This window comes from Oncorhynchus tshawytscha, linkage group LG07 (assembly GCF_018296145.1).
Source record: "Oncorhynchus tshawytscha isolate Ot180627B linkage group LG07, Otsh_v2.0, whole genome shotgun sequence".
Lineage (NCBI taxonomy): Eukaryota > Metazoa > Chordata > Actinopteri > Salmoniformes > Salmonidae > Oncorhynchus > Oncorhynchus tshawytscha.
This window is the reverse complement of record NC_056435.1, coordinates 38932708-38944763: the sequence shown is the minus strand read 5'-3', so window position 1 is coordinate 38944763 and position 12056 is coordinate 38932708. Positions and strand designations below refer to the sequence as shown.

The 12056-nt window shown below is 41.6% G+C and overlaps 1 protein-coding gene across 2 annotated transcripts in view; it reads left to right on the top strand.

Annotated features, from left to right (window-relative positions):
* The window catches only part of igsf21a (immunoglobin superfamily, member 21a), a 265545-nt gene that overhangs the window by 222185 nt on the left and 31304 nt on the right, over positions 1-12056 (top strand). For both annotated transcript variants that reach the window (XM_024427139.2, XM_024427138.2), the window contains exon 5: positions 4536-4651. In XM_024427139.2, coding sequence (XP_024282907.1) covers positions 4536-4651 — 116 coding nt within the window. The remainder of the gene's footprint in view (positions 1-4535; positions 4652-12056) is intronic.

The window sequence follows — 12056 nt, the reverse complement described above, 5'->3', positions numbered from 1 at the left end:
TAGCTAGCAGAACAGAAGGCAAGGGCAGATTAGCCACTCGTCACCTCATCTCTTTCCTCAAATTCTACATTTTTTTCCCGGCGAATCACGGGAATCTGGGCCTGGTCGGGTGTCTGTAGTATATCCCTCGCGTCCAACTCATTGAAGAAGAACCCCTCATCTAATTTGAGGTGAGTAATCCCAGTTCGGATGTCCAGAAGCACTTTTTGGTCATAAGAGACAGTAGCAGCAACATTATGTACAAAACAAGTTACAAACATAGCAATAGAACTAACAAAATAGCATGTTTGGTTAAGGCAGCCTTCCCCTCCCTTCCATTTCACAGTAAAGTCTACACCAGTTGTATTCGGAGCTTGTGACAAATAATATTTTATTTGATATGATTTGATCTGTGGGCACCTGTACATTGTTCACCATTGTTGTTGCTACCAGGTGGAACTGGTTCTGAAGTAATCACAAATGATTACATGATCAGCAAAGGATCATCTAGTGGCCTACATAGATCCACCTCCATCACATCAGGGCTCTTCAAAAACATTGTGCAGAAAGTGGTACCACTTAGATATGTATTTTCTGGTGGGGGGTTTCCTTTACTATGGGCATTGGTTTATTTCTGAATTGTTGTATTTAATTGCTTACTTGAGATTACTGTTTTTCTAAATTCTTGAAAGAAATTACTCAGGAATAATAATAATCATAATAATTTGTCTCTGAATATACTGGTGCATATTCATTTCTGGATAAGCACCCAGCTTAATTTGATTATATACACCATGTTTTAATTTAACCAGGCAAGTCAGTTAAAGAACAAATTCTTATTTACAATGACTGCCAAAGAACAGTGGGGTTAACTGCCTTGTAGAACAACAGATAATTAACTTGTCAGCTTGGGGATTTGACCTAGTGACCTTTCAGTTACTGTCCCAATGCGCTAACCACTATGCTACCTGCCACCCAGTAAATCTATGGTTACAAATGCATGATTTATTAACAAGCCTGAGTAATGTGCACATATCCAGTTTAAATATTAATTGGAAGATTAATGTATGTTTCCAACTCCTCAATAATAACTTTATACAAAGGTTACATTTTAGCACCAATTGCCACTTACAGGGAGGAGATACAGTATGTTACTCAAATTAGATCATATGGACACTTGGAGTCAGAACGCCCTACAGTCTGATAAGTAGCTTATCACCATCAATGACAGAGAGCTGTTATAGATATTATTGAGTCCAATTTTACACAGGAGGTTCATTTGTCAAGAAGGTAATTTGTCTGTGATTATGAGCAAGCCACAAAGGACAACACCTCTAACAATTTATTGGGAGACTGAAACAAATGAGAGGCCATGCATACATTAAGACTGATTACTTTGGGACCCCTTAGCACATGATAAAAAATGTACAAATCCATTAAATAGTTATCACTAAATTACTTTCTGTGGAAAAGAGCCAAGAATGACCTCGGTGACCTTCTCCTTTTGTCCTTTCTCCCTCGAACCCTGGAGATGTGGACTTGAGACCTGCACGCTGAGTAAAAAGGGATGTTGGGAGTATGCCTTGTTCAAACACTGTCTACAGAGCACTAAATCCCTTAATTAGCAGGCCTGGGAGAGCAGTCCCCAGGGAGCTCTGTTAAACGTGGTCCTGCTCCACACACTCTCCAATCCCATTTGCAGTTTTTTTTAAGACTTCAGGGTAATGGTGCTTGAGGGTGTGCAGAGGAAGCGGTAGGAGGGAGAGGGGGGCTTGGACAGTTAGTGGTATAAACCGTTCTGTAGAGTTGACTGAGAAGGGAAAATAAACAGTTTTCCACTTTGTTATATTTCTTTAGAGTTGATAGATGTAGGAGAAGGGGCTGTATCTTTGAAGGCTCTGACCTTGTCGTAGTCAATAAGTTCTGAGCAGAGTTTTACCATACACACTTTCAAATGTAGTGGTTGATAAGATTAATATCCTGGATTTGAGGGCCTTTGTCCTTTTGATTCTCTTCCCAGATGTCCTCTCAAACACACTTTGCCTTTGTATTTAATGCCGTGATAAATATTGCTACTGAGGCTGTAGCAGTCGGGATGCAAAGGCACAAAGTTAAGCAGCATGTGCAAAGCACTAGAATGTGAGGCAGAGAAAAGGCAGAAATGTTCAATATTATTTGTGTTTAACAGCATTGAGGCCTGGTCTCTCTGGCTGGTCTATCCAGTTGCGCTCAGGTTTTATTTATTTTTTGACAAACCTCAGCTGTCAAAGACATTCAAATCAAATCAAATCAAATTTATTTATATAGCCCTTCGTACATCAGCTGATATCTCAAAGTGCTGTACAGAAACCCAGCCTAAAACCCCAAACAGCAAGCAATGCAGGTGTAGAAGCACGGTGGCTAGGAAAAACTCCCTAGAAAGGCCAAAACCTAGGAAGAAACCTAGAGAGGAACCAGGCTATGTGGGGTGGCCAGTCCTCTTCTGGCTGTGCCGGGTGGAGATTATAACAGAACATGGCCAAGATGTTCAAATGTTCATAAATGACCAGCATGGTCAAATAATAATAAGGCAGAACAGTTGAAACTGGAGCAGCAGCACAGTCAGGTGGAAGTTGAAACTGGAGCAGCAGCATGGCCAGGTGGACTGGGGACAGCAAGGAGTCATCATGTCAGGTAGTCCTGGGGCATGGTCCTAGGGCTCAGGTCAGTTGAAACTGGAACAGCAGCATGGCCAGGTGGACTGGGGACAGCAAGGAGTCATCATGTCAGGTAGTCCTGGAGCTCAGGTCCTAGGGCTCGGGTCCTCCGAGAGAGAGAAAGAAAGAGAGAAGGAGAGAATTAGAGAACGCACACTTAGATTCACACAGGACACCGAATAGGACAGGAGAAGTACTCCAGATATAACAAACTGACCCCAGCCCCCCGACACATAAACTACTGCAGCATAAATACTGGAGGCTGAGACAGGAGGGGTCAGGAGGGGTCAGGAGACACTGTGGCCCCATCCGAGGTCACCCCCGGACAGGGCCAAACAGGAAGGATATAACCCCACCTAACCCCACATTGACATCCTCTTCAAAGTGTAAATATTACTCTGCCCTGGATTTCTTACACAACAAGGGGATATTGTTTTTTAATATGAAATTAGTTGGTCACTGTTCACATGTCTAGAAAACTTAGCTGCTATGGCTTTTTCGCTTACCACATTTTACAAGTCTTTTTACATACAGTAGATTTTCTACCATGCAGTAGAAAATCTGGTTTCAATATGGAAATGGAATGAAGATGAAGAGGAATTGTGAAATGCAGAAAGAGGAATAAAAACAATTGAGAACTGATTAGATAAATGTATGGCTACTGTACATTTAATGTTAGGCTCTACTGTTAGCCCTGGCCATCTGCACCTGTGATGCCTCTAACAGCTAATCATGCTCCTGTTTGAGACCGGCCTCTGTTAGACAGCTAATGGAGTTGTCTAATATTCATTTCCAGCCATATGTCCTGCATCAATAAGCAATTAAGAGGTGTGGAAATGAAAGGCACTCTGTCCAGCAGACATTTCTCCCCTTTGTTTTAATCAATTAATCGCTTTGGCATCTTTGTTTGAAACCCCCAAATGGATTTAGACGTAAAAGTGACACATGAAACATCTCTATTCCCAGGCCAGCACTACTGATGTGGGATCTTATCAATTGAGAGATTCATGGAGGAACTCCCACTGGGCTCTCTTTTAACCCTCTCCCCTGGTTTCACACACTGTTTCTATTTCCTATAAAGGCTCAGAGAAGTCAAACGGACCAGAACAGTGCTACTGCCGCATTCTGCTTCCTTTATGCCGGGTGTGAAGGGAAATTCACAGGAAGTGTTTCATGTGATAATATAGCAGACAGAATATCTAATGCCACCACGAGAATGCAGCAACTGGGAAAGCATTAAACATTCAGAGTAGCAAGGAAATGCAGATGTCTTAGACTTAGACATCCTCCTCAACTGATGTTGTCACTGTGACAGCCATCTGAATTTACATAGTGATTCATCCATTTATTCAACTCAACCCCTTTTCACATGCCTGGTCATCCACTTCTATATCCGCCTTGATTGATTTGTTATTGATTTACACATTCAGTGAAATGTTGCTATCTTAGGAACTTGCATTCAAAAAAGCATCACCAGTATATTGTAATATGTATCACATGTTAAGCATCTCATTTGATGTGGGGTTTATGATCTTTTTTTCCTCAGCTTAACTCCCATTGGTCCACTCTGCTGTGAAGTTGTGCTCACATGTTTTACTTTTGCAGTGACAAGCTTGTAGGTTTCCCCTAAGACAGCCAGACGATAGACTGCTGATACTGTATGATATGCATGAGCTCCGCTCCACATCTTCAACCAGCCCCATTGGACCACAGGATCCCCTGTGTTCAGGTGATCCTGAACACAGCATAGGGCCCTAGCCAACAGCCCTGCTTTATGACACAAACAATACTGAGCACACAGTGTCAATGTATTTAGCTGTCATGTGTTGTTGCCTAACCTGTCCTTTTCTCTTTCCACAGCACCTCCAAACAACATCTCAGTTTCGGCAGAGAACTGTCCAGCTCCATTCAGCCGGTACCAGGCCCAGAACTTCACACTGCTGTGCACTGCAAAGGGAGGCAAACCTGCACCTTCAGTGAGTCACATTTAGGCACTTGAACATGCTATACAGTGCACATACAGTGCAGTATATATAGGGACAGACACACATATGACTTGAAGCCAATACACTGTTAACAATAATAATAATAATTCTGAAAGGTTCCAGTCATGTGTACCCCACCGCATTGAGCCATGACCACAGTCACGGTTGAAGCATACAGTATGAGGAAAAGTAGTTTTAGAGGGGGATGTTTGAAGAGATACATTTCTATGGAAGTTTGACTTGTGAATCATAATTAATACAAATACACCAGGCAATGTAATCACTATAGAGATGATTTAAAAAATATCAACCAGAGACATATGTGTAGTCCGAGTTAGGATCATTAATCTTATCACAAAGTGAATCATTAATAATGATTGGACCAGGAATTGCCATTAGACATCGTAATGGCCCCCAATGCTATTCCCTCAACTTTTTGAGATGGCAGACAGGGTAGTAGAGATAGCTGAATCCTCATGCTCCTCTGTCTTCTAGCATATGAGCTGCTTGAGTGAAGCCACTCGCTGTTCGTCCCTACTGGTCCATTAATCATGGTCCACGGGTGTATCATAATGTATTCCAGATCCATCTCACAGCTTATCTCCTGCAATTATGAACCCAGTGAGAGGTGAATACAAGGTGAACATTATTTCCGTCTCTCAGGTACTGACTGACTGGTTATATAAAGCCACACGAGTACATTCAATGGTCTTCCTAGCACTCTGGTGTAAGGATCCCACAGTCATTACACTCTTGCGCTGCTGGACTTCTCTACCAACATTGTTGGAGGAAATGAGATAGATCTGAAAGGCCATCTCTCCAAATATGCCTGTACTCTGTTCATTAGACTCCCTGAGTAGCCCTGGTAATAGGGAGAATCAACTCATGCAATCGGTTAGAAATTTGGTTTCAGAGATGGTGATGACTCATCAAATCACTGATGCTTCTACGGACTTGGTCAGACTGTAATCTTCTGTCTAAATACATATAGAAGGTAGTATAAAGAGTAAATGCTGACCATGCATGGCCATTATTTGCTCTTCCTGCTCTGGAGCAAATATCAAATATAAAATAAAATTGTATTGGTCAAATACACATGGTTAGCAGATGTTACTGTGAGTGTAGCGAAAGGCTTATGGTTCTAGATCCGAAAGTGCAGCAGTATCTAACAGGAAATATCTAATAATTCCACAACAAAAAACCTAATTATCTAACAATTTCCACAACTGGTCCACAACTATGTCCTGGTCTCTCCCCTGGTTTCACACACTGTGGAAACTTGGTGAACAGTCCGTGGCTCGAGTGGTTGTTGTCCTGGATTATCTTTTTAGCCTTTCTGTGACATCGGGTGCTGTAGGTGTCCTGGAGGATAGGTAGTTTGCCCCCGGTGATGCTTTGTGCAGACAGCACCACCCTCTGGAGAGCCCTGCGGTTGTGGGCGGTGCAGTTGCCGTACCAGGCGGTGATATAGCCCTACAGAATGCTCTCAATTGTGCACCTGTAAAAGTTAGTGAGGGTTTTCGGGGGCAAGCCACATTTTTCAGCCTCCTGAGGTTGAAGAGGCGCTGTTGCGCCTTCTTCACTACACTGTCTGTGTGCGTGGACCATTTCAGTTGGTCGGTGATATGTACACCGAGAACTTAAATCTTTCCACCTTCTCCGCTGCTGTCACGTCGATGTGAGAATGGGGGTGCTCACTTTACAGTTTCCCGAAGTCCACGATCATCTCTTTTGTTTTGCTGACATTGAGTGAGAAGTTATTTTCCTGACACCACACTCGGAGGGCCCTCACCTCCTCCCTGTAGGCTGTCTTGTCATTGTTGGTAATCAAGCCTACCAATATTGTGTCGTCTGCAAGCTTGATGATTGAGTTGGAGGCGTACATGGCAACGCAGTCGTGGGTGAACAGGGAGTACAGGAGGGGGCTGAGCACGCACCCTTGTGGGGCCCCAGTGTTGAGGATCAGCGGAGTGGGCATGTTTCCTACCTTCACCACCTGGGGGCGGCAAGTCAGGAAGTCCAGGACCCAGTTGCAACGAATTGGATCGAGAGCCAGGGTCTCAAGCTTATTGATGAGTTTGGAGGGTACTATGATGTTGAATGCTGAGCTGTAGTCAATGAACAGCATTCTTAAGTAGGTATTCCTCTTGTACAGATGGGATGGAGCAGTGTGCAGTGTGATGGCGATTGCATCGTCTGTGGACCTATTGGGGCGGTAAGCAAATTGAAGGGGGTCTAGGGTGACATGTAGGCTGGAGGTGATACCATATGATCCTTGACTTGTCTCTCAAAACACTTCATGATGACAGAGGTGAGTGCTACGGGGTGATAGTCATTTAGTTCAGTTACCTAGCTTTCTTGGGAACAGGAACAATGGTGGCCATCTTGAAGCATGTGGGGACAGCAGACTGGGATAGGGATTATTTGAATATGTCCGTAAACACACCAGCCAGCTGGTCTGCGCGTGCTCTGAGGAAGCGGCTAGGGATGCCGTCTGGGCCGGCAGCCTTGCGAAGGGTAACACGTTTAAATGTTTTACTCACATCGGCCACGGAGGAGAGCCCACAGTCTTTGGTAGTGGGCCTCTTTGGTGGCACTGTATTGTCATCAAAGCGCGCAAAAAGTTCCTCTTTCCAGTGTCTGTACTCTTTTGCCATCTTAACATTTTATTTTTATTGGCCAGTCTGAGATATGGCTTTTTCTTTGCAACTCTGCCTAGAAGGCCAGCATCCCAGAGTCGCCTCTTCACTGTTGATATTGATGTTTTGCGGGTACTATTTAATGAAGCTGCCAGTTGAGGACTTGTGAGGCGTCTGTTTCTCAAACTAGACACTCTAATGTACTTGTCCTCTTGCTCAGTCCCACTCCTATTTCTATTCTGGTTAGAGCCAGTTTGCGCTGTGAAGGGAGTAGCACACAGCATTGTGATGCTCCAGATACTCAACTTGTTTAAAGAAGGCCAGTTTTATTGCTTCTTTAATCAGGACAATAGTTTTCAGCTGTGCTAACAATAATTGCAAAAGGGTTTTCTAATGATCAATCAGCCTTTTAAGATGATAAACTTGGATTAGCTAACACCACGTGCCATTGGAACACAGGAGTGATGGTTGCTGATAATGGGCCTCTGTACGCCTATGTAAATATTCCATAAAATATCTGTTGTTTCCAGCTACAACAGTAATTTTCAACACTAACAATGTCTGCACTGTATTTCTGATCAAATTGATGTTATTTTAGTGGACAAAAAAAGGGGTTTTCGTTGAAAAACAAGGACATTTCTAAGTGACCACAAACGTTTGAACGGTAGTCTCGTGTTTGAGCCGTTGAATTCCGACTCCACTTTGTCTCTGTACTGACACTTTGCTTGTTTGATTGCCTTACGGAGGGAATAACTACACTGTTTGTATTCGCCCATATTTCCAGTAGCTTTGCCATCATTAAATGCGTACGTCCTTTCAGTTTTACAATATGCTAATCATTATAGAAGGCTATTAGATTATTCACAGAGATTGATGCGATTGGGCTTGTTAATGCACTTTATGCCCTAACATATCCCACTAAAACCTACCGAGGTCATTTTTACCATTCATATCTACAGTTGAAGTCGGAAGTTTACATACACCTTAGCCAAGTACATTTAAATTCAGTTTTTCATCATTCCTGACGCTTAATCCTGATCAAATTTCCCTGTCTTAGGTCAGTTAGGATCACCACTTTATTTTAAGAATGTGAAATGTCAGAATAATAGTAGAGAGAATGATTTATTTCAGCTTTTATTTCTTTCATCACATTCACAGTGGGTCATAAGTTTACATACACTCAATTTGTATTTGGTAGCATTGCCTTTAAATTATTTAACTTGGGTCAAACATTTCGGGTAGACTTCCACAAGCTTCCTACAATAAGTTGGGTGAATTTTGGCCCATTCAGAACTGGCCCAGACAGAACTGGTGTAACTGAGTCTGGTTCGTAGGCCTCCTTGCTTGCACACACTTTTTCAGTTCTGCCCACAAATGTTCTATAGGATTGAGGTCAGGGCATTGTGATGGCAATACCTTGACTTTCTTGTCCTTAAGCCATTTTGCCACAACGTCTGTACAGATGAACATGGTACCTTCAGGCGTTTGTAAATTGCTCCCAAGGATGAACCAGACTTCTGAAGGTCTATAAAAAAATTCTGAGGTCTTGGCTGATTTCATTTGATTTTCCCATGATGTCAAGCAAAGAGGCACTGATTTTGAAGGTAGGCCTTGAAATACATCCACAGGTACACCTCCAATTGACTCAAATTATGTCAATTAGCCTATCAGAAGCTTCTAAAGTCATAACATCGTTTTCTGGAATTTTCCAAGCTGTTTGAAGGCACAGTCAACTTAGTGTATGTAAATTTCTGACCCACTGGAATTGTGATACAGTGAATTATGAGTGAAATAATCTGTCTGTAAACAATTGTTGGAAAAATTACTTGTGGCATGCACAAAGTAGATGTCCTAACCGACTTTCCAAAACTATAGTTTGTTAACCTCTAGTGACACCCCATCCCGGGTCCGGGAGCGTAATCATCGACTGACACTAATTAGCATAACGCAACGGACATAAATATTACTAGAAAATATTCCTATTCATGAAAATCACATGTGAAATATATTGAGACACAGCTTAGCCTTTTGTTAATCACCCTGTCAACTCAGATTTTCAAAATATGCTTTACAGCCAAAGCAAGACAAGCATTTGTGTAAGTTTATCGATAGCCTAGCATAGCATTATGCCCAGCTAGCAGCAGGTAACTTGGTCACGAAAATCAGAAAAGCAATCCAATTAAATAGTTTACCTTTGATGAGCTTCGGATGTTTTCACTCACGAGACTCCCAGTTAGATAGCCAATGTTCCTTTTTTCCAAAAATATTATTTTTGCAGGCGAAATGGCTCCGTTTGTTCTTCACGTTTGGCTGAGAAATCGACCGGAAAATCCGGCCACGAAAACGGCAAAAAATATTCCAAATTAGCTCCATAATATCACCAGAAACATGGCAAACGTTGTTAATAATCAATCCACAAGGTGTTTTTCAAATATCTATTTGATAATATATCCACCGGGACAATTGTTTTTTCAGTAGGACCGAATGGAAAAATGGCTACCTCTGTATTTTACTCGAGAATCACTCTGAGAGCCATCAGGTGACCACTTAACACAATGTAGCCGCTTACGGGTATTCTTCAATATAAATGCGTAAAACTACGTCACAATGCTGTAGACACCTTGGGGAATACATAGAAAAAGTAATCTGGTTGATAGCCCATTCACTGCTCAATAGGGATGCAGTGAAATGCAGAGCTTTCAAAACATGAGGCACTTCCGGATTGGATTTTTCTCAGGCTTTCGCCTGCAACATCGGTTCTGTTATACTCACAGACAATATTTTTACAGTTTTGGAAACTTTAGAGTGTTTTCTATCCTAAGCTGTCAATTATATGCATATTCTAGCATCTTGTCCTGACAAAATATCCTGTTTACTTTGGAACGTTATTCTTCCAAAAATGAAAATACTGCCCCCTAGTCACAAGAGGTTTTAACAAGAAATTTGTGGAGTGGTTGAACAATGAGTTTTAATGACTCCAACCTAAGGGTATGTAAACTTCCGATTTCATCTGTATGTATCATTCAACCGATTCAATAAATAACCTTTGAACATTTGTTTAACTGTTAGGCTGTGGGAAATTAGACAAGAAACCTGCCTTTTTATACTGAGTATTATTTAATCCCATCTCTTTAAAAATAAATCATCACTAAACCAGCCCAAGCATAGATCAGGGACTCAATACAAAAGCACTCAGAGCTTCAAGCATTAAGAGGAGGCAAGTAACATTCATGTTACGTTTTTCACGATGAAGATTGAGAGGTATGAGTGGGCAGAGAGTGCTATGAGGAGGAAACTGGTTGACCAGGAGAGTCGTCTCCAAGGAAATGTAACCATTTCAGTCAAAGCAACTGTGCTTGAAGTACTGTATGAATAATTTGTCTGTGTTTGTAACATAGCTAAGCTATGATTCTAAGTAGTGGCGAATAATTGTGTTGACTCCAGAAGAAGTTGTAATGCCTCTGTGGAGAGTTAATCACCCTGCCAGAATTGCCCAGTGCTGTAGGACTAAATCAAACCCCAGTAAACATATTTTGACAGTGTTCAGAGATAGATTTTATAACAGGAGTGTCTCTCGACTCCTCAATCCTGCACATTTCTCTTTTTAATCTCCTTGAAGATCTAGTGCTGTGGTCCAGTGGATGAAAGCATTGATAATAATAAAAGTCAAATAAGAAGAAATCACCAGCATAGTATTTCCAATGTTTGCAACTTTTTTTGTGCATATTAGAAACTAACCAGAGGAAAACACAGGGATCTCACATGATACTGTCCAGTACCTTTTAGGGCACATGTGTAGATAAAGAGAGTAATGGTACATTTTTGTACCCAACATTTTGAATATGAAGGTACAATAATCACACTCTCAAAAATGGGGTAAGGTGTGAAGCTACATTTCTGTTTCCAAGGGTACAAATGTATTTTGTGTACCCTCAGTACCCACCATAAGGTACAATGACACATGTTTTGCCACAGACAAGAAACTAACGGCTTTGTCACTGAGGTGGTACCCTTTGTACCATAATCATTATCATATTTCCTAGAATGCTCTACTGCACATAGATTTTTTTTACAATTGTTTTTAATATCTGCGTTTTGACATGTACATTGATTGATTGATTAATCTTATGCTACACAAAGATAAACAACATACATTTTTCTAAACTAATCCAATCAGTTAGTTAGATTTTATGCACCCATTACTGAAATGGTTGTTCCAGTTTAAATGGTTTAAGTAGTCTCCTCACAATGTTCCTAATCCCCATTATGAATGAGGGTTGCAGGTGAATCAAAATTCCAACTGTTGGATATCCTATAATGTAACTTGCAAGTAGAGTTGCAAAATCCTGGTAACTTTCGCAAATTTCCCACGTTTTCCAGAAATCCCTTTTGGAAGATTCCTGAAAATGGGAGGGAATAAGCAGGAAATCCATCAACAAGGATTTCTTGAAAATCTAGGTATCTTGGGAAAGATCCGGGTATCTTGCAACCCTACATGTATGCCTGATGTGCCTGAAATTGAATGAATTCAACAACTCTACAATTCACTCAAAGGCAAGGCACACTGGGAAACTATATTGGAGGCATGGCTTAGTGTGGCTTTTTGTGTTGTACCTGTTTAAGTGGTCTATGGTGGAGGTACATTTTGTCACTTACTAGGAACATCCCACTGGGCACACGCTGGTTGAATCAGCGTTGTTTCCATCTCATGTTGAACCAACGTGGAATAGATGTTGAATTGACATCTGCGCCCAGTG